A 26,791-nucleotide genomic window follows, 5' to 3' on the forward strand; every position below is an offset into this window, starting at 1 on the left:
CAACAACAACAACAAGAGTATTTAGCAGCTGGGGGGGGGGAAGGGAAACTGAGGCAAGTGGGAGCTAAGAGCTGGGATTTAGAGAGGAGAGGGAAGAAAGTAGAAAAAGGAAGGGAGAGAGAAAGAGAGAGACTTCAATGCACACAATTCAGTGCTCACTTCCCAAATGTGGTACACTTCAGTTTACTATTCCCATGGGAGAAGAGCCTCCAGTTGCTCAATGGCAAACTAAAAGTGCTTCTCCATTCCAAAGACACTGGATTCGGCATTGGCCTATCTGACAGTTCACTCATCGCCTGTCAAAAGAGACGGAGCAGCTCAGGATGATAAGTACGGCATAGCTTGTGACACATTTCAAAGGGAAAGCAACTACCGGGGAAGGGGGGCTAGTGATGGTACAGGAATAGTAATGGCTGTTTATGTTGGTGCAGGTTTATCCTATGAAAAGCCATCTTCTGTGGGTGCCAAGTGGGATGATTGTGGCCAGAGGCAGAAGCTAAGAGTACTGATGCTGCTATCAGGGTTTAGGGATTTTTTAAGAAAACCCACCTGCAAGAGACAGGGGGTAACCCACAAGATAGATGGTATTTCACCATCTGGTCATGAGGATTAAAGGACTGGCAGCTCTGGAAACTAGGGCTTTGGCTGGCTCTGGAGAGTTGGACATAAGTTTTCATGGAGTTGTTTTCGCAACTGCAGGTCAATCCTCTCTACATCTCCCCACTCTCGTTTACAAGCCCTTCCTTGTGCCCTGCTGAAAATGATTCACACTTTATCCATGGCAGTGAAACACACAGTATAGTGGATATGATTGCCTCACCTCCACTGCTCAGACATCCATTGCCTGAAAGCACAGAACAGACAGCAATTGCTACCCGCTACACTTCCCTTTATGGCCTACCAGGCTGTGACTATCATTCGTGCAGTCCTGTTTATAGGATGCTCCAACATTAATGTGATTAGTGGAATGAAACTCCCAGTAGTTTGTAGGTCTCCCACTAACAGCCTGATCCAAAACCCGAAGTTATGAAAGTCTTTCCACTGAATTCAAAGTATCAGGTCCTAAATGTCCATCTTCAATTAATTGCTTCGTGTGAAATGAAATATGACAATATAGTCATGACCTACCCTCATAGCTGAGAGCCTGGATAACAACCTCAAATGCAGAGCACTTATCCACTATCTCAGATCAAATTGTGATCTGCAGAAAAGCACTTACAGAGCCAATCAGCAGAGGGTTGGAAGAGAGCTGGATCTATGTGGACCTAAGAAAGGCCTCTTTGCACCCTATATTTTCTTTAGGCATCCTCATGTACCAGGCTTATTACATATTGTGATGTCCTGAAAAAGCCAAGAAATCCATCCTCCCAAAATGTGCCCTAATCTGTCCCATGTTTAGTGGGCAAGTTTCAGGAATGACAAACATCTGAAATCACGATAGCTAATTTCTGATGCTCCAATAGAAACTTGGCACCAACTTGAAGCAGCTTCTGTTTACGCCAGTCTATGTTCTGCTGTGTCTCAGAGTGCACGTAGTGGGAGTAGAAATGCAAATTGATGCACTTTCTCCACTTACTGCAAAGATCAAATGGGAAATCAAAAAATACTTTTGGGGCCCCCATGCAGAAACATCCTCAGTATGTTAAATACAAAGGCAATCCAGGGTAGCTGTACAGAGTGAAAGTGAAAGTCCTGACAGCTCCATCCTTGTTAAGTGCTCCCTCATATGAAGAAACTAAGTAATTGGTAAGCTTCCTCCTCACTTACTCTGTCTCTCAACTCCTCTTGGATTGGCAGCTGGTTTCTTCCCTGGCTTTTCTTACAAGACACCCTAACTTGGTCTGTTGGATCACCACAAGATGAAAGTCTATTGTCCAGGAAACTCCAATAGCAGGCAGGCAGGCACCTCCATCTCTAAATCAGAGGTAACTCTGCCACTGTCACCTGGGAGAAGTCCTTGTTGTTATATACTAGTGAGGTTCCTAAGGTGAATCATGAAGTTCATGTCTACAGGTGGTAATCATCCATGTATCTGTCAGGTAAACTGGTGGCTGCAGCTACTCCTGAAAGCTCCCAATATTCTTACAGGGATTAACAACTCATCTGACTGTCAAGGAGGGGTGAGGCCATAACGTAAGGCCTCAACATAGAGGGAAGCAGAGTGCTGGAATACAGAATAACCCACTCCCACATGGATGGGAGGAGAAGATTTAAAAAGCAATAATCTGAAACAGCCCCTTGCTTAAAAACCAGGAAAAAAAAGGAGATTTTACATTAGCCAAATAAAGTTTGAGGGTTTGGGGGAGGGTAAATAAATCCTTTTTTAATAAAACCTTGAGCTTTTAATCAAGTGTTCCCACTGATGGGCTGGAGGTATTCTAAGAAGGAATTAACTGAGTGCTATTGATACTCTGGAGCCAAGGTGTTACTGCTTCTGCATTAGTTCTTCGACTTACTGATTTGGGGGTGGGAGGGAGTTTGGAGGCGACAAAAGAAAGAATTAAAAGTATTTTAATTCTATTTTAAGGGAGGGGATAAATGCCACGCTCCAATAAGGAACACATTATTCACTCACTTTGGAAAACCCAGTCAGGGACTGAAAATTACTGGGCCTCAGCATCTCTCACTGTTGCACAGTTTCCTGTCTGGGATGCCAGCATGGAATGCATTCAGGTGTGCCTCTGCTTACCTTTTGCTGGGTGGATCGTTCCCATGTCCCCTCAGGAAAAGAAGCTGATGGTTTCTTGATTTAAAGTTTTTGGACAAAAGTGAGTTATGGTCTGAACACAAAACTAGGAGCCTGGAAGTCCTGGGTTATCAGACAGTGAGTCAGTCCTCTTTATGACTGGGGGTAAATGCCTCTATGCCACCATTTACCTGTCTGTAAAATGGCCACAATACTTACCAACTGACACAGGCTGTGAGGATTAACATCTACAAAGCATTTGTAAGAACAAAAGAACTCTATACCACAAGTGCTGAGCATTACTGTAACTGCAAGTATTCTGTTTTGGTTTGTCCAGGAACCAGGGGAAATTTGTACTGTCCCCTTTGAGAATACACACTGCATCAAGAAAGATTATGCAATGCTTAACGAGAAGACAAATGCTCTCCCCCTCTTTGCCCGCTAATGAATTCTAAGTGGAGGTGGAGGCAGGGGGAAGACGGGATTTCTTTCTTCCCCGAGTCTGAATAAGTATTTGTAAAATGATTTTGAATTCTGGTACAGCATCCTGAGCTCAGAAAAATAAGAACCACAGCAGAACTCTTCTCCTCTCTTCCTTCTTCTGTCACAGGATTAAGGACTTGAAAGGTGAACCTTAACCCCATGTCAAGGTAGGAGGAACCAGGGGGAGCACTTCAGAAAGCTGCCGTGGCAGAATCTGAGGGAGGGGAGGGAAAAACCACCACAAAACACCCCCACAACCCTATTTCTCCTTATTTCCAGTCAATTCTAGTCAAAGGGCTGATAGGGATCTGTTTTCAGTAATTTGCTGCAGTTTATCCACTCTTTTCACCTTCTGTCGGCTCTTCACCAACAGGCTGGCTGACATGCTGTTACTTGAATGAGGAAATTAAAATTTGTTGTGTTACCTAATAAAATCTTATTTGGTATTACTGCATACACTTTAGATTAGTTACTCTTGCCTGATACGTAGATACAGAAACAGTGTCATGCTGTGCACCACAGATAAAAAGAAAGCAAGAGAGACAGACAGAGGCAGAGAGGCTGAGGAAACTGTCAGGAACCTTGTCCAAACCTATATGCACCCGTATGTCTACAACGGCAGAAACAGCTTGTGTATATATTAGCCCAATGTGCCTGAAGAGGGATGGCTATATCAGGTCAGCTTGCATGGTACAGAGACCACAGTGTCCAGGTCAAATTGAAGCCTATTTTGTGGCAGAAATGAAATAAGCCCAGATGTCTCATCAAAATCCCTAGTGAACTTCTTTTTTCACATAACAAAACCACCACACAGTTTGACGGTATTCAGTTATGGATGTGCTGAACAAAAACAAAGGGTGTTATAGGTCAGGACAGAGGTGTGTTTGGGAGGCTGTCACAGTCCATGTACACACCGTAATAGGTTGAGAACCACCTCTCTAGAACCTATTTACCACTGTGGGCTACATCCAGTACCACCGGTATTACACTGAGGATGTCACGTAGGCCACAGCTGTGTGCTGATTGGGCCGCAGGTTGAGAACCATTGTTCGACACTATATTGGTGCTGCATTTCATGAGGTTCAAAAGTGACTAAATAGAAGTAAGTGGCAAGCTATTGTACTAGTACTTTCTTTTTTTTTAAAATCACTTCACTGTTAACCATAATCACCATTCTTGCAAGAGAAAATTCTAGAGGAACCTCTAACTAGAGTTTTTCCATGATTACATCAGAATTCACTTCACACTAATCTCCTGATCACATATACAGGGAGACTACTAGGTCACAAAATCTCCAAACCAGACCTACAGGGAGACAGCTTGGAGATCTGAAAGGAAAAGAAAAATAGTCAGAGGTGGTGTCAACAACAGCAGTGCCTGGCTGGTGCTTTGAGGAGCCATTTTCTTGTCTTGCAAAAGTGGCACAGCCAAACTTCAGCATGTGCAGAGATTTGTGTTCTTATGCTCTTTACAGGCTTCGGAAGTTCTTCCCTGAAGCGAAACTACACTGTCTTTACACTCCGTCATTCAATCAAATACGGATCCTCTCCAAACTCCCATCTATTGCACAAACCCCAGTGATGGAGAAAGCAAAGGGGGAAAAAAAATCACACAATACACTCACATTTTCTATGGAGCATGAGGACAGTTTGATGGATCAGAATTTTGTTTCCCCCACTTTTACTCTTTAATTCTATTATATGCTTTTTTCAGATGCAATAGAAGAAAAAGTAAGTTTATAAACAAACTGGAAATCTGTTAGATTATGGCTTAGTAGTTTGGGGGTGATTTCATATTTCATCTTAGACATGGATTTTTTGGTTATTTTATCCAGGCTGAGTACTATACTTTCTGAAAGTAATTGTTATGTACGTTAGAGTAAGGAACAACATGAAGGGACCATTTAGCTCCAGTCTTACTATATTGTTATTTAATTTAAGAGAGAGTCTCCTTTCATGGATACAAGGTCACTCGGAGGATGATTCGGTCTATAATCTTTGAGACTAGTGGGAATTTTCATTTCATTCTTTTTTGCCAACACTAAGTAGGAATTATTCTTCTTCACTGTGTTCACTGTCAAGTGCTGGGGAAATGCTTAATATAAACAGGACTGGATTTCATGGGAGTGTAATTCATGTAGCCATTTGTATCTATCAACTGCATCTTCCCTCTTGATGCATTTCTCAGCCTTTCCTCTGTGCTTTTTCTGATGGCATTAGACAACCCCACCATCCACTCAGAGAATGCAAAAAAATGTGTCCACTCTGCATTTCCTGCCCAGTGTGCAGGACTACAAGGCCCATCCATACAGACTTGAAATGTTCTAGATAGTAGTATGTAGTATTTTGGAAATTTCTCAGTATGAGCATACAATGAATGCAGACGAAATTACTTGGGAGTGGGGAGGATTGAGAACATATGTAGAATTATGAAAGTGAGGCACATGTGACCCAAGCCTCAGTTAAGGAGAGTGGAGCCTGGCATTGGATGAACCTCCTCCAATATCACCAATCCACTTTAACTTTGATTTGCAGCCACTGCTCCTATTCCAGTAATGAGCCCTTATACAGCTTGGACATTGCACTCCAATCCTGCACTACATTTATTCTAGTCCTTGGTCGTTCTTGAGCAGGTTTATGTTAGCTTGTGTAGCTGGATGAGATGAATGAATCAAACTGTGATCTAATCAGGTATTTGAATGCAGGATTCCAGAAGTGATGTGAGAGTGCATGGAACTCTAGCACATGATGATTTTAGGACAGAATGTAGTTTTCCAAGTGGAGAGAACACATGCTCTATGGGTATAATCTTCAGAAGTTACTTTGGAATGTAAGTACCATTGACTCTCAGTGGTATTTATAGTACAGAGGTTTTTGAAAATGTTACCATAGGTCAAGCTACCCTTCCCCAGAGTGAGCAAATACCTTGCTACTGTCATAACTCACACCTTTACAAAACCTCAGACCAAGGGCTGTCTGCCATTTCCCCTATTTTTTTCCTGCAGAACTAACACTATGCTATGGTGTTTGCATTTGGATATCATGAAGCTGCAAAGAAGATAGTGTTCCTTCCCAGCTTGGATTCAACACCTGAAAACTGGGACAGAGGAACCAAAGAAGCCATCCTGAGAGGAGGAAGCCACAGTACTTGACAGGAGAGGATTCTCCATCCCTAGCATTAAGATGTGTAGTGTTCTTTATTCCCCTTAGCTATATCTCCCTTCCCTTCTCGCTGCAAGGGAAAGAGGCCCTTACCGGAGGTGAGTTTTCATAGATGTTTGTGCTGTAAGGCAGGTTGATGAAGACTGGATCCATGTCTTGCACATCTGTGATGGTGATTGCCAGGTTAGCCAAAGTGGACAGGGGCTTGCTTTTATCTTGGTCCTTGAAACCCAGAGAGGAAAAAATCATTTATGACAGGAAGAGAAATACCCAGAATAGTTCATCCCACACAATGGTCAAGTGTCTCAGATTTGCACTTACAGAATTCCTGCTGCTATCTCACCCACCATCGGGTCAGGATCTATAAATACTCCAGACAATTTCACAAGACAGTGTTAAGAAAAAGCGATTTCCTGAACTACATATCTCTGAGCTGGAAAATATGTTTTTCTCCAAGATTCGCCCTTTTACAATTTAGTAGGCATCATGTATTTTTCACTGTGTTTTGAGTCTGCTTTTTGTTTAACAAATATTTCAATCCATAGTTTGTTTTCTTATATTGAAATGTCTTAGTTAACAAAATATATAGCCATAGTTAAAACTGCTGCTGCAGCGCCAGCCAGTGGCTAACAAGGGCTCAGAACACTCATTTATGTGGGCTCCACAAATAGCAACCCTTGATTTTAAATGTCTACAATTGGAATAATGGGTTAAAAATAAATACAAAACATTTAACCATGGAAGAACATACCCTCATGATATTAAAATCATTTGCAAGTAGGTTAAACTTTTAGCTTAAATAAGTCTCAAGTCACCCACCTTTATTATGTATTTAAAAAAAAAAAAGAGTTGGGCAAGATTAGTACAACTGCAGCTCTCTAAGTAAGGCAAAATTGCTTCCTGTGTTGTCGTGAGGAGAGTGCTTGGAACAAGTATGCAGGAGGTCTTATTATGAAAGCCTTTTAAAGCAAAAACCTTGGACTATTTCAAGCCAGGGGGCTGGAGGGTGATTGGGCTATTGTATGCTTTTCTCTACTGGAAGTCTGGGTTCAAACATGGCTTAGCTTGCAAGAGAAATAACCTCAATGGTCTCAAGATAGTGAAGTAGGCACCTTTACTACCAAGTCCTCTTACTGCCAACCAGGACTGCCACAGTATGCACTCTATTACAGCTGCAGTGCCTGAAATGCTACAAATGTGAACTTCCTAACTACAGTGTCTTGTGAGCAATAGTTGGGACTACATCCATCTGAGCTTCCTCACAGCACTGCTCTGCATCAGGTGAAGTCTGCCGTACTGGGAGCTCTCTTGCACTAGTCCCTCCACAACGGGAGCCCCAAGGCCGTGCTAGCTCACGTAGCCCTTTGCCAGATAAAGTACTAATGCCGTGTTACATATTCTACCAAAAAAGAGAAGGAGCATGGTGACATATGAAGGGAGATAAACAAGTCTCTTGATACCCTACCATCAGGCACAGTGGTGAAAGGGAAACAGAGGTTACTGCACACTTCCGCAAATGGTTTTGAACAGCAGCAAGGGCTGATTGCCAGGAGATTCGTGTTAATTTAAACTTCATTCAACAACACAGCTTGCACATTACCCTCAACACACAGGCCTCAGTGTTTACGGCTTTGCTAGATGCTTGTTTCTGACTCACACTCTCTTGCTACTCTGGCATCATCACTACTGGGCTTGAGGATTTTATTTTCTTCAGATAAAAAAACTTCTACTTTTTTGGTTTTAAGCCTGGTGAAGTTGGACTGATAATACTAAGGCCTGGTGGCCTGCACAGTGCAGGCCGGCATGGCCCAGGCGTCTGCATCTGAACGGGCTCTGCGTGTGCAACCTCAGTTCTGTCAAACAGAAGCCCAGACCCCCACCTCAATGCTCCTGTCTATCCCAAACCTTGACTTACACACAGCTCTGCCTGTACAGCTCAAAGTGAATCTACAGCATTGTTGAACTGCAGTTCTGGGCCTCTCCTGAGCACACACAGACAATTCTGCTGTAGCACATGTGGTTTTGTAATATGGCAAATAGGCACTCAAACGGAGGATGAGATCACTGAACTCACTTCACTTGTATCTAGATATGGGATGCGTGGGCAGTGGCACCTGTCCTTAAGGAGTTGGAAAGCCAAGTCATTAATGAACGGAGTTGTAGGAAGTCACAATGGAATCAAAGCAGGACTTTGACATTAAATTGCAATGTTTACTTCATGGCATTGTATCCTCATGACTTGCAGCATCATTGATTGACACATCCCAAGGCAGAGATCGAGACAGAATCAGGATGCCAAACTAATTATTTATTGTCTCTGCAACTCTTCCCTTCTCTGCCCTCCCTCCAGCCATGGGTACCTGCTGGGAGGACCCAAGCAGCTCAACTCTTCCATACCCGCTAACAGTCCCAGTTTAGCTGAAATGGTCCCAGGTATTCAACACTTGTCTTGGGGAACTGGTCAATGTCTCTTCAGTCCCTTCCCCTCCAGGAAAACAACTAGCTCCTGCACATAACTCTCCAGCAGCTTGTGGGGGGGGGGGGGGAGGGGGGAGGGGGTGTGCAGGGAGAGGGGGAAGGGGAGGCGGATGGCTCCCAGACATCCAGCTTAGATGAACTGCTCTTGGCAAAAAAACCTCTGCCCCACATAGCTGCAAACTACCCTGCTTCTCCTTCTAGGGCCTCTTCCGCTGCTTGCTGCCTTCACTCCGGGGTTCAAACATCTTCTCCCTTGGGACAGGGTACCCACAGCCCTGCTTTCTCGGATTGTGCTATAATCCTCACTAACATCCCTAGCTCTCCCTCATCAGAGTTCATATTCTGCTTCAGCAAGTCTTCCCCCTCCACTCCTCTCCAGACTATAGGTTCCCCTCACTAAGCTCCAGTCTCTTTACCTGTGGAATATTATAGTCCCCTGACTAAGACACCTGGTCCCCATTCCCAGCTGGACCACTGATCCTCTCATGGAACATCTTTCTTTAAAGGATCATGCCTTGGACCAAGGATTGGCTGGTCTGGGCCCCACTGCCCTTAAAGAGTATGTCTTCACTGCAATTAAAAAAAACAAACACCAAAACACACACCACACATGGCTGGCCCATGCCAGCTGACTCAGGCAAATGGGCTGTTTAATTGCAGCATAGACATTCAGGCTCAGGCTGGAGCCCAGGCTCTGGGACCCTCCCTCCTTGCAGGTATCCCAGAGCCCAGGCTCCATAGAATATCAGGCTTGTAAGGGACCTCAGGAGGTCATGTAGTCCAACCCCCTGCTCAAAGCAGGGCCAATCCCTAGCTAAATCATCCCAGCCAGCGTTTTGTCAAGCCTGACCTTAAAAGCCTCCAGGTAATCCGTTCCAGTGCTTCACCACCCTCCTAGTGAAAGTTTTTCTTAATATCCAACCTAAACCGCCCCCACTGCAACTTGAGACCATTATTCCTTGTTCTGTCATCTGCTACCACTGAGAACAGTCTAGATCCATCCTCTTTGGAACCCCCTTTCAGGTAGTTGAAAGCAGCTAGCAAATCCCCCCTCATTCTTCTCTTCTGCAGATTAATGAATCTCAGTTCCCTCAGCCTCTCCTCATAAATCATGTGTTCCACTCCCCTAATAATATTTTGCCCTCCGCTAGATGCTTTCCAATTGTTCCACATCCTTCTTGTAGTGTGGGGCCCAAAACTGGACACAGTACTCCAGATGAGGCCTCACCAATGTTGAATAGAGGGGAATAATCATGTTCCTCAATCTGCTGGCAATGTCCCTACTTATACAGCCCAAAATGCTGTTAGCCTTCTTGGCAACAAGGGCACACTGTTGACTCACATCCAGCTTCTTGTCCACTGTAATCCCTAGGTCCTTCTCTGCAGGACTGCTGCCTAGCCATTCGGTCCCTCGTCTGTAGTGGTGCATGGGATTCTTCTGTCCTAAGAGCAGGACTCTGCCCTTGTCCGTCCTTGTTGAACCTTTTGGCCCAATCCTCCAATTTATCTAGGTCCCTCTGTATCCTATCCCTACCCTCCAGTGTATCTACCACTCCTCCCAGTTTAGTGTCATCTGCAAACTTGCTGAGGGTGCAGTCCACGCCCTCCTCCAGATCATTAATGAAGATATTGAACAAAACTGGCCCCAGGACTGGCCCCACTCTGCTTGATACCGGCTGCCAACTGGACATGGAGCCATTGATCACTACCCGTTGTGTCTGACGATCTAGCCAGCTTTCTATCCACCTTATAGTCCATTCATCCAGCCCATACTTCTTTAACTTGCTGACAAGAATACTGTGGGAGACCGTATCAAAAGCTTTGCTAAAGTCAAGGAACATGTCCACTGCTTTCCCCTCATCCACAGAGCCAGTTATCATAGAAGGCAATTAGATTAGTCAGGCATGACTTGCCCTTGGTGAATCCATGCTGACTGTTCCTCAAGGAATCAATTCTGAAGCACTTAGAGGAGAGGAAAGTGATCAGGATCTGCTCCATGATTTTTCCAGGGACTGAGGTGAGGCTGACTGGCCTGTAGTTCCCTGGATCCTCCTCCTTCCCTTTTTTAAAGATGGGCACTACATTAGCCTTTTTCCAGTCGTCCAGGACCTCCCCTGATCGCCATGAGTTTTCAAAGATAATGGCCAATGGCTCTGCAATCACATCCGCCAACTCCTTTAGCACTCCCAGATGCAGCGCATCCGGCCCCATGGACTTGTGCTTGTCCATCTTTTCTAAATCGTCCCAAACCACTTTTCTCCACAGAGGGCTGGTCGCCTCCTCCCCATGCTGGGCTGCCCAGTGCAGTAGTCTGGGAGCAGACCTTGTTCGTGAGGACAGAGGAAAAAAAAACAAACAAAAAAAACCGCAAGCACTGAGTATATTAGCTTTTTCCACATCCTCAGTCACTAGGTTGCCTCCTTCATTCAGTAAGGGGCCCACACTTCCCTTGACTTCCTTCTTGTTGCTAAGATACCTGAAGAAACCCTTCTTGTTACTCTTAACATCTCTTGCTAGCTGCAACTCCAGGTATTATTTGGCCTTCCCGATTTCACTCCTGCATGCCTGAACAATATTTTTTACTCCTCCCTGGTCATGTGTTTAAGATCAGCAAGGATTTCACTGTTAAGCCAAGCTGGTTGCCTGCCATATTTACTATTCTTTCTATATAGTGGGATAGTTTGTTCCTGTAAAAACAGTAAGGATTCTTTAAAATACAGCCAGCTCTCCTGGACTCCTTTCCCCCTCATGTTATTCTCCCAGGGGATCCTGCCCATCAGTTTCCCTGAGGGAGTCAAAGTTTGCTTTTCTGAAGTCCAGGGCCCATATTCTGCTGCTCTCCTTTCTTCCTTGTGTCAGGATCCTGACCTCTACCATCTCATGGTCACTGCCTCCCAGGTTCCCCTCCATTTTTGCTTCCCCTACTAGTTCTTCCCAGTTTGTGAGCAACAGCTCAAGAGGAGCTCTGCTCCTATTTGGTTCCTCCAGCACTTGCACCAGGAAATTGTCCCCTACACTTTCCAAAGACTGCTTGGATTGTCTGTGCATCACTGTATTGCTCTCCCAGCAGATATCAGGGTGATTGAAGTCGCCCATGAAAACCAGGGCCTCACCTGAAAGTTCGCACCACAATTAAACAGCCACTTGGCCAAAGTCCCATGGCATAGGCCATCCATGGGCATCTAACTGCACTGTAGACATACCCAAAAGGTGACAAGCCACCTTGATACAGGGTTTCCTGGATTAAGGGAGTTATTTAAGTGCAAGCAAAAGATTCCGAAAGACACAATTTGGAGACTGAAGTCCAACATGAGTTGGAAGCCACCAGTCAATTTGTAAAATAATGAATTTATAAACATAAAATATTTGAAAGAAATGTATGCTTTTAGTGTTATGTACACACTTAAAATACTGCAGGCACTTGGCAGTCAAGCCCATGCCTATGGGACCACCAAAAATATTCTAAAATAGAATTTGACTGTTGCAATCCACAGGAAACTAGGATTCCAAAGGGAAAGTAGAAGGAGGAGAGATAAAACAAGGCAATAATAGATTCTTTCCCCTGCAGCTGACGAGTCTTAAATGCCAAGCAAAGAATTAAATGAAGCAGATGGCCTGACTCACCGTTGCATTGACCTGGAGCTGGTAGGCCTGAGTGATTTCATAATCCAGCCCTCGTATTACCGACACAATGCCGCGGCCACTGTCAATGGCAAAGAAGCTGGATGGAGGCTGAAAGGAGTAAAGCACACTGCCTCCTGCCCCCTGGTCTGGGTCTGTGGCATTCACTATGAAAATTGGAGTTCCCACTGGCGTGTTCTGGAAAGAAAGAAAGAAGTGAATACAATAAACAAGCTCTGTTTTCAACATACATATAGACTGTTTATATGGTATACAGTTGCTTACTTTTATTACAGCATTGCCGTAGCTGTAATAGTTCAAATATAGTTACAATAATTATACAGTTGTGGTCAAAAAGACACTTTCATACAAGTGTCTGAAAATAGGCATTTAGAATGACTTTCAGCTAAAAGAGACTTTTTCGGAAACTTCTCTTGTTTCTTCTCAGCCCAAAAGGCACATTTATTTCAACATTAAACTACTCTATTTTTCACCTCCGGCATTTTAAAAAAAGCAAAAAGAATTGTATAAAATGTAACACTATGGTTGGAATTTTACATGAAATTCAGAGTTATAGTTCCCACAGCAACTGAAACCTGGCCAGATTACATATGTATTAAAGTCTACGTTTTTATAAATGAATAACTAATCTGCATATATACAGCTGAGCATACAAAATCAGCAAACACAGTTTGGCATTTCCTTTTGTTAATTAGCGGTAGGAGCACAATTATCCACTTTGGGCAGAACTACTGCATTTTGTACACATGCAACTTAGATGCACATTCTTGAAAGTGGATCTTTAAATGCAGAAAAGTTATACAATATGCAGCAATCAAAAATGCTATATACGTGCAAGAGGGCTAATTTAAAGCTACTTTGAGACCACAGACTCCAAGTGAGGTAGGCACATATTTATATAGCATTCTTAACTGTGTTAGGAAAGGAACAATGGGCAGGATTAACATTGATCTAACACTTGAAAGGGGACAGCGAAGGTCATAACAAACAGGCTTATTAGTGGCCGATTATGACCAGCTTGGATAATACAAATTACTTCTTCAAAAACCTTCTAACGGCTCCTTATTTTACTGTTACCTCACTTCCATTTGGATGGAGGAATGATTTAATGTAGATACTGCAAAGTACAAATGACTGCAGAGTCTGGGATTTAATTCTGAACCCGAGTTGATACTGGTCCTTTGTTCACGTGCAGATTTGCAAGAGCTTTGTAACAAACTTGCCCATGGTCACATTCCATGTCAAATCTCCTCCTCAGGCCAGGATTTACGTTCACAAGCCACCCAATGAATCAGAGCCAAAAGTTTCCAGGAACCTGGTTAGAGTCATATGTTTTGACTGACAACATGAGACATTCACATACCAGATGGCACATAACAGTAATTCTGATTTGTCCTAAATCAGGCAAAACTGAGAGGTTCAGTTGAGCTTTACTTTAGTTCTTGGGTGGGTTCAAAAACAACAACTCAGGAAAAAAGAATTCAGGCATGTGAATTCATACCCATCAAAACCCACAAAGTTTCATATAGACCTGGTCAGTTGAGAGTGGTACTTTAGGACACTACCTGTCATTTACATTTGGGAGCGTGGGCTCTTGTTACATGAGCAAGAAACACAATGTCAGTTAGCAAGGTGCTAACACAAATACACCATATCTGTTTTCCGAGGGTTGGGAGGATAAGCATAAAAAAGGTAATACATTAAGTGTCTTGACACATTAATTTGCCTCAGGTTCAAACAAAACGCTAGAGTTTTCTGCTACAGTCTCACTTCTCTGAGGTGAGAGGAGTTGCAGATAAAAGCAAAAAAAAAAAAAATCTATTTTCTTTAATATCAAAATACCAAAGAAGGTGGTCTTATAAGTCATGGCCTGGTTTTCTGGGACCATCCAGGATTTGTGAAGGCAATCCTGGCTGACTGAATGGTGTTTCATCATAACTGCAGTATGAATCAGCCAGATCAACTAGTTTCCTTTGGCCAGAGACCCAACCATCAACATGAATTTTGGGCCCAGATATGTCTGGAAAGCGTTGTGCCTCTGGAACATATGCTCTGTATCATGGTCCCATGCACTCTTGGATTTGCAGCTTTCCCCGACTCCTTTCTGTACCGTACTGTGTAGCTATCTTTCTAATGGCTGGTAAGGAGACCCCCCAAGGCTCCCCCCTGATCTGCTTCTTCTCCACAAGGCCCTGCCTCTGTTGCTTGCAGGGTCTTCACCAGCGCAGTTGAGGCCACTAGGAGCTGTATGAGCAGTCTGGCCCCAGAGGTGTCAGCTGCTGCTGTTCTGCCTCCTTCCTTCTGCTTAAGGTTGCCACCTTCTCCATAGATTAAAAACCCACACACCAGACATCAAGGCTTGTCAAATGGCACTCATACACAAAAGCTGAAACCCAGACTGTCTGGGTGAAAACTGGATGGGTGGCAACCCTAGTACCAGAGGAGAGAAAACCTTTTGTAGTGATAAAAACATCTTCTATATTTTCCACAGTATGCATCCGATGAAGTGAGCTGTAGCTCACGAAAGCTTATGCTCAAATAAATTGGTTAGCCTCTAAGGTGCCACAAGTACTCCTTTTCTTTTTACTAGTACCAGAGAGTGTGCAGCAGCTCAGGGAGGAGATCCCATGTTACCCCCAACACTAATATACCTAGGCCCCAGATTTATCCCTGAAGGCAGGAATGAGAGTTGCAGTGTAATAGAAGAAATTGCTGGATGCACAGACTGGGAAAAGGGTGGGGAGCAATGATTATTAAGCAGGAACTGCTCATTCACCATCATAAAAAGAGCCTCCATTCCAACCCCACCATCCCACCTACCAAAACCCTGCTGCACCACCCCTTTTGACAGGGGGAGTCAGAGTGCCCCCACTTTCTATTTTGGGAATCTAGTCCCCTTAAATTAGTACCAGGTGGGACTCCAGCAGCCTAAGCTGCCTGCTAGCAATGCCTAACCGCCGCCACCTAGGATTCCATTGGTTCAATAGAGTCATAGCTGCATCAGCTGCGACTCCAATATTATACACTTCCCAAGAACAGTGTCCTTAATAATTCTCATATTATGAGCCTCCAAACAGCAGCACTCCAATACACTATCCCACCACCTACTCCTCCCCTTAACAGCATCCTTTCAAAGCCAGCTACCCTTCCAATGCAGTATGCTACTGTCAGAGTGCGCCTTACAGGTCGTTCTTTAATTCCTTCTGGTGAGCTGCACAGTATCAGGGTTAAGACTCAAACCATTACAAATTAATCATTAATGGGAAAAAATAGGAGTCTAAATGCAGGCCTGCTCTGATGAGGTCTGGGGGTATTGTCGCTGGGAATAATAATATTCATAAGGATTAAGCTAGCCTTGATGAATAGGTTTCCTCTTTGAGTGTCTCCAGTCACTCCTTTTAACATGCAAATCTGCTCTGGTCACCAACAATTATCGGGCTGCATGGCTGGCTGTGAAAAAGGAGAGTTTGATTTAGCCAGTATTGTATTTTATACAATAGCCAAAAACAGGCTTTGAAGAGAATTCACTCTCTAGCCCCCAAGGCAGCACAGTTGCTCCAAAAGAGGAGCCGCACTGAGGATTCGGGGTTACGGGAGTGACAAGTTTTGGTCTTGTCAACTAAGGCACCAGCAGACATGAAAAGGAGTTTGGAATCAAGATAGCTATGAAGCCTGGATTCTGGTTGGGGATAAAAATCAGTTACTCCCTTATCTCAGAAATTCACTGGCCAGCTCTCCCTCTTGTACTTGGTGCGTATAGAAAGTTACAGATGAACAGGGCTTCAGAGTTTGTATTTTTATTTTATGTTACCCACAAGGAAGGGGGCCCTGTGTATCTGTGCTAAAGCTGTAAATACCTCAAGGAGACATGCAGCTACAGGTAGGAGAGAGGTAAACAGTGCTGGTGAAGTTTTAGAAAGTGAGATATATAGGACTAAAAGACAAGCGGAATAGCAGAGCTGCAGACTGAAACAGACCAACAATGCTGCTTATTCAGTTTCTGCAATTTGCTTCAAGTTGCATTGACATTTATCATCACCACCATGTTGCACTGCAATGGTAATGTCAAAATATCACATTGCACAAAACCACCACCACATGATGACTAGAGCTGTGAAAATATTTTTGTTTGCTGGCCACTCCATATCTGGAGGAAATTATTTCAGGTCAATCAGAAATAAAAAAGTTTTTCAAATTTTTTTGTGAACCAAAAAAAAAAAAAAATTGAAGTAAATTGACACAAAAAGTTGTTTTGATTTGAAATGTTTTGTTTAAAAAAAAAAAAAAAAAGCTGAAACCAAACATCTTGGGCTTGGTTTTTTTTTTTTGTTTTTTTTTTGATGAATGCGTGTACCACTGAGACAATTCTCTGAATCCAACATGAATTGCCCAGTTCTAATCGTGACCTCGCATCACAATGTCATTCATTACTTAGGCATATGAAATAACTTGAGAAGCCTTATTGTTCAAGCTAGGCAGAAGGAAGGATGTGGGATTGTGAAGCCAAAAAGTTGATAATGCTGTAGAAAGTGTGATGGGCATCAAACCTCTACAAATCTAACTGTCCTGTTGCTAAAGTACAGCCACTCTCGTTGGTATGACCTCTGTTAGCTTTCCTATTCTGCATCTGCTCCCTTCATGGGCAGAAACGACAGCTACAGTTCAAGTGTAGAACTACTGACTGGAGACCCAATGCAAATCAATGAATTTTATGAAAGAATAAGAACACATCCTTAAAATGTCAAGGATGCGGCATTAGAAAATAATGCTGTGTTTGACATTTTTAATGCCATTTTAACCATTGATTACATAGCATAGTGCAGGCTAATAAAAACAGGCTTGCTGCAGAATATTTGGTTAAGCAACAAAATGTTAGTAGCACGAAACCCGAGTACTAAGGTGCTGGCTGTGCTATTAAATCTTTGCTAAGATGTAAAAAGAAAAGGAGTACTTGTGGCACCTTTAGAGACTAACCAATTTATTTGAGCATAAGCTTTTGTGAGCTACAGCTCACTTCATCGGATGCATACTGTGGAAAGTGTAGGAGATCTTTTTATACACACGAAGCATGGAAAAAAAATGGGTGTTTACCACTACAAAAGGCTTTCTCTTCCCCCACCCCACTCTCCTGCTGGTAATAGCTTATCTAAAGTGATCACTCTCCTTACAATGTGTATGATAATCAAGGTGGGCCATTTCCAGCACAAATCCAAGGTTTAACAAGAACGTCTAATTCTTGACATCTGATTTGTGTCCATTTATTTTTACGTAATCAGATGTCAAGAGTTATAACATTCATAAACCAGTCGGAGAACACTTCAATCTCTCTGGTCACGCGATTACAGACATGAAAGTTGCTATATTACAACAAAAAAACTTCAAATCCAGACTCCAGCGAGAAACTGTTGAATTGGAATTCATTTGCAAATTGGATACAATTAACTTAGTCTTGAATAGAGACTGGGAGTGGCTAAGTCATTATGCAAGGTAACGCATTTCCCCTTGTTTTTTCCTACCCTCCCCCTCTCAGACGTTCTTGTTAAACCCTGGATTTGTGCTGGAAATGGCCCACCTTGATTATCATACACATTGTAAGGAGAGTGATCACTTTAGATGAGCTATTACCAGCAGGAGAGTGGGGTGGGGGGAGAGAAAGCCTTTTGTAGTGGTAAACACCCATTTTTTTCCCATGCTTCGTGTGTATAAAAAGATCTCCTACACTTTCCACAGTATGCATCCGATGAAGTGAGCTGTAGCTCACGAAAGCTTATGCTCAAATAAATTGGTTAGTCTCCAAGGTGCCACAAGTACTCCTTTTCTTTTTGCAAATACAGACTAACACGGCTGCTACTCTGAAACCTGCTAAGATGTAGGCAGACACAGCCACATATTTGATACAAGTGGTAGAGGTATGGATAGGGTTATGTAAAATCCTGCTTCCCCCTCTGAACATGTTGATTTGGCCCAGAGTTCAGCAGAAGCATTAAAGTTCTGCTGCAGAGGGCAGATTTTGAAAAGTTTCCCTCCGGGCACTCTGTGCCCCGGCCAACTGTAAAACAGTGTGCCACACTAACGGAGATGCTTATTGGGAGCAAGGTAGGGGCAATAGAATGGCCAATAGTCCACAACTACATGGACCAACTGACCCAAAAACCTCATGAAAAGGGGAGCATATGAGCCACTGCTACTACTTCTGTTGAGATTGTAGAGAAATTATGGAGCATCTCTATTAAGACTCCATGGCCATGAGTCTTGAGGATGATTCCAATCACCCCATGCTTTGCTGAGAATGCCTGCCCTAAGCCTATTTACTCAGGCTTGGATGCAGGTCAAGGATTTGGACCTATACCAATAAATGTTCCTGGAAAAATCTCTTTTCATATTAGAGTGTGTTGAAGCGAGCAATTCTGGTGACACCAAAACAGTTAGGAGGCATAGACTGAGAACATGACAACACTCCACTAAGAAAGGAGATATCTGCAGATCTTCGAGGCATTTCCATTAGTATTTCTTAAAATAAACAGAACGTTAAAAATCTTCTTCCGTTCCCTCCCAAGAGCGACAAAGGAACAGGTCACTGGAATATTCCACAGCAAGAGATGGCATCTTATGTCTTCAAAAAGGCATCCCAATGTTTAAACAATGGTGTGATGCATTTGGGTAAACATTCTGGATTTAGTATTTTTTTCATAGCCAGTGGCTAAAGGCACAAGAGTATCTGTAATCAGTAAATCATACGAGATGAGTCCTGTTTCTACATTTGAGTGCCTGCCCCATTACAAAACACTTACATGGTTTCCCTTGTAACTTTTGGCCTCCTCAGCACTGATTTAAGAGTTGTTTATCTCAACTCAAAGTAAATGCAAAAACGTCAAATGCATTCCAAAAAGAATCGAATCACTGACCAAGTCTAGACCCTACAGACGCTCACTGAAAACAGGTGCAATATTTCCCTGCTTCACAAAATTTAAAAAAAAAAAATTTCCACTCAGTCCATCACTGATAACTGAACCTTAAAATTACCACTAAATGGAATTAATCATCATCAAAACCCCACACCATTCCCCCAGATGCAGGATAGAAACAAACATGCAAACCAGTTCCTCTGGGCAATTAAGAGGTGTAAACAGGAATGTATCCTATACTTGACCCTCCTCAACATATACATCATCAATACCCTAATCCAGGACTTCCACTAAACAGCCTGGAGATAAAATGCCTCTATGCTGGTGACCTGGTCATTGCTGAACTGAACCATTGCAAGGGGGTCGCTGAGTGCTGTGGTGTACCAGTCCCTAGATGTCTGGAAGAGGTGTGTACTGAACACCTAGAAGCAAGTGCACTAGGCACATCTAGCATTGGCTTTAGCCCTCCCATAAACACTTAGTCTGAGGAATAAGAAAGGGTTGTTTTATTAGGGCTGTCAGAAAAACACTGCAACAACCCTGAGCACAACGACTGTAAGTTACAAGCAGAAGATGAACGAACAGCTTCGAACTGAGCCCCTCAGGGCAGTCTCTCTGGCCTAATGCCAGGGATGCTCCATCCTGGAGGCAATCAGACACCAGCTTGTCGATCCCTGGCCAGAGTTCAGTTATTTTGTCCATATTGTTTGGAACAGACTGCACAACCCTCGTTTGTCAGCTATTTCTGAGGATCCACCTGCTATGGCTACAGCTCCCTTCCTTGCCAGTAAAAGCTGCTTCCCAGGGCAGCTGTCAGCCTTTCAATCCCAGATCCCAAGCTGCCTGACCTTCTCTCCACTGCCAGCTCCCAGACCCTTGCCTCAAGTAACAACAACTCTTGTTCCCACTCAGCTTCCAGCAACCTCCTGAGCCAGGTCTCCCCTGGCCTCTAGTAGTACTTCCCTCTTCTGTGCTCTGGAGGTCATGGAGTCCTTTACAGGCTAGATGTTGCACTGGGGTTAATACTGTGCCTAGTAATGAGCCACCATGTTATTTGCAATATTCTCACCTACATAAGATAGTCACCAAAGAAACATACACCTGCTAGGACCATATTGCAGTACATAGGGCAACAGGACAGCCCAGAAAGAACAACAACAACAACAAAAAACCAAACACCACACACCACAGTATTGCAGAAAGAGCCCCCAAACCACCACAAACTCAAAATTTAGTACAAAGCCCAAAGTGGAACACACCTATATTGAACATGCCTGAGCCTTAGAATAAATACATCAAGAGTTTCAGAATGGCTAGAACACACTACGAGAGCGAGCTATGTGGGCCACTAGAAGATAGTCTTCCACTGAACCTATACAGCAGAGAATAGTTCTAGCCATATTTCAAATACTTTTTACTACACAGGAGTAAAATCTGGGGGTCCAACTGTAATCGACAATTACACCGGTTAGGACAAAATCCCAGGAGAAAGCCTATACCTGCAGTATTTACACAACTGTGTTTATACAGGAACTGCAGCAACAATGGCTGCAGAGCCAAACTAGGTTCATTCCCCCATCTTCATCAACACAAAGAAAAGATTACTGACCTTCCGGTGTCATCTCCGCCAAAGCAGCAAAACACTCCACAGCAGAGCACTAAAGGATCAAAAACTAAATACAGATGAAAGCATGCTCCATTTGTCTGTCATCAACAACACTAATCTCCTGGGCAGCAGAGCACACAATCCACTCCACATTGAAAAATGATCAAGAGACTAGAACCACACTGAAACACATGAATATATAAGTCACTGGGAAGGCCTATCAAAACCAACAAGCTACACTACTACAGATCTCTGAACAGAACTATTACACTAGCAGTCTACCTCATTGCAGTGAAATATGCAAAGCAAGGATAGACTCTCATTAAGCACAGAATCCAGGACCACAAACTAGAGCTGGAACTGGGGAGACATACATAAACAGTCCAAACCCAGAGAAGAGTGATGGAACAAAATTTGACTCAGGAGAGATTGGGATTTTCCATTCCAACACAACAGGGGTACATTGCAAATACAAGGAAAATATTTTCCTTCAAATGATCAGAAATAAGAGTTTTCATCAAGAAGCTATAAGGAAGAGCTGTGTCTAGCTTTGAGGGAAAGGGGAGGCCCAGCAGAGATGGCATTACGCTATGTAGCAGCCTCCACCTGTACCAGAAATGGACTACAAAGACAAATGGACACAGGAGATCAAATCCCAAACGCAGCGTGAAGCCCCATCCCAAGCAGACTGTACCTTCCTTTGGCAGAGCACAGGGTTTGGGCTTTGTCTCTTACACTTCAGCAATACAGATTATAGCTTGTACTGCCAATAAAGTTTTAACAAACTAAATTGACATAATAAAGCCTCATTTTACAATTGAGGAAACAGACAGAGCTTAGGTGACAGGCTCAGGCTCAGATATATAAAACGAAATCCTGCTGGACCCACTCCCATTGACTTCAATTGGGGCAAGATTTCACCCCTTATGTACATCTATATCTTGAATAAGCAAATTGAATTTTGTAAGGCATACAGACACACAGGTATGTTAATATCTGGGATATGAAAGCCCTATACAATATCCTAAACAAAAGGCACCTGCAAACTGACATTCAATGAAGGTACTACATATAAATACCTTTTTAAAATATTTATGATACATTCAGGAGATACAGCTACAGTGTTTAATATCTTATTATAAAGCCTCCTATAAAATGCATTAGTAATTAACATTTGACAGAAGCTATTCTGACAAGGTGTAACAATATATAGCAGGTTACTTGCATGTTGAAAGGATACCTTTTGTACATGTATGTGCCATAATACCAGATAGATTAGACAGAAATATTGTAAAGATTGCCCTGAAAGTATTATCCATCATTTCTTACTCTAAAGCATACCTTGATGATCTCTGAGCTGCCCAGAGCAAATTCATTCAGGAGTAATAAGTGGTTTGCATTCTGAAATACCAGCTATATTGAGTCTGCAGATGACCTGGCGGGGATGGGTATGTAGATAGATCATAAGGGTTTTCTTGAAGTTCCTGTGCCTATGCAGTGTAACGTGACACGCCATGACTGGAGTGGCCCAAGAATATTATGAAATGATGCACACCGAACCACTTAGAAGCACAGGTAAGTTGAAAGTTGACTCATCTCTCAAAGGCTAATCATAGATTCTGTTACAATGCAACAAAAGCTGAGATAGCAAATATTAAGTTACAATATTGAGTTACAATATTCACAGCCTCTGACTGAATAGATACCAGGATATGGCTTTGCACAATATGCATAGCCTTCAAAATAAGCTAGAGGAAGAGCTGGACTTCCTGGAATTGATTCTTGTTCTACATGCACCATCCTATCACCCGTCAGAGCTTTCTTCAGTACACACCTCTGATCCATGTTGTGCTTCATTGTATCTGTAGATCATTCCAAGTGGACATCTTTGGTGACAGCTAAACTGCACAGTGATCTGGCAAATCTGGAGAAGCCAGTAATGGGACATTTTGATCATGTGTCACAAATTCACTTTTCAGAAAAAGGTGAAAGCGAAAAGGGGGAGGGGGAAAATCCACCTTCCAAAAACAGCCCAGAATACTCTAAAATGGACACCAAAATATGCCAATAATTCTTCAAAGAGGAAACTGCAAATACAAGGAAAATTCAGAGGTCAATTCTCCCAAGGCATCAGTAAGTCTGTTGAGCTAACTTCTCACTCGGTCTAAACGCAACTAATTTGGGTCTTTTTTGAGAAAGAGTTCCATTTACATTTCTCTATGGACTTGTTTTTCTGCTCCACAACAGACTGTGTGTGAGACCTTGCGCAAGTCACATAGCCTCTCTGTGCCTTAGTTTTTCCCCATCTGTAAAATAAGGATAAAAGGGAGGATCTACATAATAAGATTCCAGGATTGTCACTCTGAAGCCTGAATATCTGTAGAGTCAGCGCAAAGTGATGGAAACATGTACAAGCATGATTGAGAACTTTTGTTGTTCAGCATATCACCAGGTTCAGTCATCACTGGGATTCACAGTCTGTCACTTCCTGATTTTTAAGTTCTCAGCCATTTTGACATTACAAATTATACACATGCAACAGCAAATGCCATGAAAAGAATCCTAGACATTGTGATATCAGAGGTAACTCAACCAGTCACCACCCTTATTCTGCAACTAATTTACATGCAATCATTTCACTGGTTGCATAAGGGAGTGTAAAAGAGCTAGACTCACCCCTGCAGCACCTCCTGCTGGTTATTAGGAATTAGCTCTTTTCCAGCCTGGAGCACCCTCTGCAGGCCTGTGATCCGCACAGCTCTGGCCCCCATGTCCCTCACAGACCCCAGTGCCCCTTTCTGTGGGGCTCTGCTCCCTGGAAGTACCCCCACACTCTGCCTCTGGGTCTCCCCTTCCTGGGGAACCCCCAACCCACTATCCCCACCTTGCCTCAGTCTGGGCTACTGCCAGTCATCACCAAGCCCCCACTCCCTGGGGCAGACTGCAGCGTAAAGGCCACTCAGCATAGGCAAGGAGGTTTGGACCTGTTGCCTTCCTCTGCCTCCCAGTATCTCTATGGGCCTTGGACCAAGCCCTACAGCCTGGGGAGTTGCCAGCCTGGAGCACCCCCACTCAGCCTGCTCCTTCCTCAGCACCCTGGCAAGCAGGCAGGTCCTGCTCTTTCCCAGCCTAGAGAGAGACTCATTGGGCCTCTGACTCACAGCCTTTTTATACAGACCAGCTGGGGCCTGATTGGGGCATGGCCCAGCTATGGCTGCTTCCCCAATCAGCCATCCCCAGCCACAGCCCTCTCCAGGGCTGCTTTTAACCGCTTCTATTTTAGGAGCCCGGTAGCCACCCTGCTACAGGGAGACTACACAGATCATGGATTACTTGGCCTAACTGCCACAGTTCTTCAAAACCACCCACACAACAACACAGTCACCACATACAATAACCCCAAACACACACTGCCCCCCTCATGGCAGCACACACCTCTCATTCATCACCAATACGTATCAACACAAATCTCCCAGCACAACAACCCACATGCAAATCAACACAACCACTCCCAACAAGAAAACCAGCGCATACAATAACCCCAAACATCACTCTGAAGACTGTAATGTCAGAGTCAGTGTGAAGCAGTGGAAACATGATTGAGGGCTCTTTTTTGTTCAGAATATCACCAGGTTCAATCATCGCTAGGATTTGCAGTCTGTTACTGTCCAATTTTTAAGTTCTCAGCCATTTTCAGTCTTTTTTCTTTTTATACACACATGACTTTAAAAATGATACACATGTAACAACACAGGTTTTCAGACTGTGAGGTGCTCAGATGTTCTGGTAATGGGGGTACCATACTTAAGATACCTTGTCACCTTTAGCGCTGAAGCTGAATTCTTCTGTTATGAAAGCCTGAAACAAACTAAATGAATGAGGAGTCAGAATTTCCGTCCTGAGAGTCCGCCACCCCCACTTCTGAACATTCCATATGCTGTGTATTGACAACAGGCAGGTACTGGGTTAAATCAAGAGACCTTTTCACAATATAAACCTGGCATCAAGAGCCCTTCACAAGGCCCAAGACATTCTCAGGGGCAAAGCTGCAACTCTCTATAAAAACCTAAGGTAGATAGAGAGGTACAAGGGAAGCCCAGCTAAATGAATAAACATGTTAAAGGAATAGATTCACACTATGCTTTTAAGATCTTTCCAGCGTATCAAAACCATTTCACGGGCCACAAGTCACAAACACCTAGAACGTGACTTGATCCAACCAGGTCTCATCCAACTGGCCTATTGCCCATCTATGTGAAGAGGAGAGAAAGAGAGAGTTGATTCTTTTATAACAGGATCAGTATTTGATACAAATAAAGGTGGGGGAAGAGAAGGTAGACTTTGAAAAGTATATTTCCCAGTTGCCCCCTTGATTATATGAATCAGATTTTGCTTTAAATTAATTCTTGCAAATTTTGGCCAGCCATTTGAAAACCCTTTAGGGCATTCTAGCTCTGGGTAGAGAAAGAGCTTTGGAACTAACAAACCCACAACCCTGTGAAACATGCACATGCGCACACACAAAATAATTTTTCTATTCAAATACAGCGTTCATGAAGATGAGGAACAGGCAGTTCCGATTTGAAGTAAGTAGAATGCCAGGAAACTATTCTGCAAATTCTTCCACACAGCTCCGCTAATGCCCCAGAATCCTGATCTCAAAAACCTCATTGCTGTTGGAGTCATGTGCCTCACACAGCTCTGCCATTGTACCATAATCCTGCACTTCAGCACTCTGTATTGCGCAGGGCTTAAATTCTAATATAGTATTTCCCAGAGCTCCCCTCCTTACCCCATTCGGTGCTCTGGACTTCAGCTGTGGGGTGGGGAGTTTCAGGGCTCCAGTCCTGCAGGAGGCGCCAGGGCTCAGGGCTTCTGCCCCACGGGCTTAAAAATATTTATTGGAGCTCTGGTATTGCGCTATTCCAATCCTGGATATTTCCTGAACAAGAACACCCTATTGTGCCTCACAGTGGTGGGGTTTTGACATACTGGCAGGTACCTACTTGTGCCTTGTTGACTAAGAAAACCAAATTTGTTTCCACCAGGTCTGCAAAGACATAAGGCCAGGCATCAACCCTGCCTCACTGAGCCCGAAAGGCAGACCCATATTCTGAAGAGGCATAATTGTACCTCACCTAATTCCTAAGCAGTATGAGATACAGGTTCATGTAGCAGCTGAAAGGGAGAAGATACTTAATGCCATGCATACACTGTGGGGAGGAGAGAGAGTTCTGCTCAAGATCAGTCCCCTGTTCAGACATGCTATTCCCTTGTTCTGCCTCCCAAATGGAGATGTCTGCAGCCCTGGTTTGGGGTTTCACTGCTAGCACAACTCTGGGTCATGTCCGTGACTCCTCTGGAGCCTGATGAATGGAGCGAGGACCTGCATGTGTACCAGGTTGAAGAGTGAACGACAAGGTCAATGGCCAGCTCCCTGACTGGGTAAGAGAATGGCCATCTTCCTGTGGTAGAGTCACTGGAGGTGTTTTATTCGGCCTACCGCGCCAGCGGGAATCGGAGCCAGTACAATGTGGCTTGCCTCACCCACCAGCAACCAGAGGAACGCAGAGGGCCACCATATGACCACCCAGAGCAAAGTCATCCAACCCTGGAGGAAACAGAAGCTGGCCAAATTTATTAGGATGCGAATGCACACCCGCTGTTCCAATGCAAATAATGTGTAAAAACGGCAGGCAATCTGGCCAAACAGCTGCCTGAAGGTCAATGAAATTAGAGAAAATAATAGAAACGGACTGATGGGTGCATGCTGACGGGCATTGGGGTTAGCACAACAGGCAGCTTACGAAGCAGGCCTTGCTCTGCTCTT

General features: G+C 43.7%; 1 protein-coding gene across 14 annotated transcripts in view; it reads right to left on the bottom strand.

Moving 5' to 3' along the window:
• The window catches only part of CDH23 (cadherin related 23), a 521,149-nt gene that overhangs the window by 291,829 nt on the left and 202,529 nt on the right, over nt 1–26,791 (bottom strand). For all 14 annotated transcript variants that reach the window (XM_073353546.1, XM_073353545.1, XM_073353548.1 and 11 more), the window contains 2 exons: nt 12,433–12,627; nt 6,424–6,552 (listed from right to left, as the gene is read on the bottom strand). In XM_073353546.1, the coding sequence (XP_073209647.1) occupies nt 6,424–6,552; nt 12,433–12,627 (324 nt within the window). The remainder of the gene's footprint in view (nt 1–6,423; nt 6,553–12,432; nt 12,628–26,791) is intronic.

This window comes from Lepidochelys kempii, chromosome 7, assembly GCF_965140265.1.
Source record: "Lepidochelys kempii isolate rLepKem1 chromosome 7, rLepKem1.hap2, whole genome shotgun sequence".
Classification (NCBI taxonomy): Eukaryota; Metazoa; Chordata; order Testudines; family Cheloniidae; genus Lepidochelys; species Lepidochelys kempii.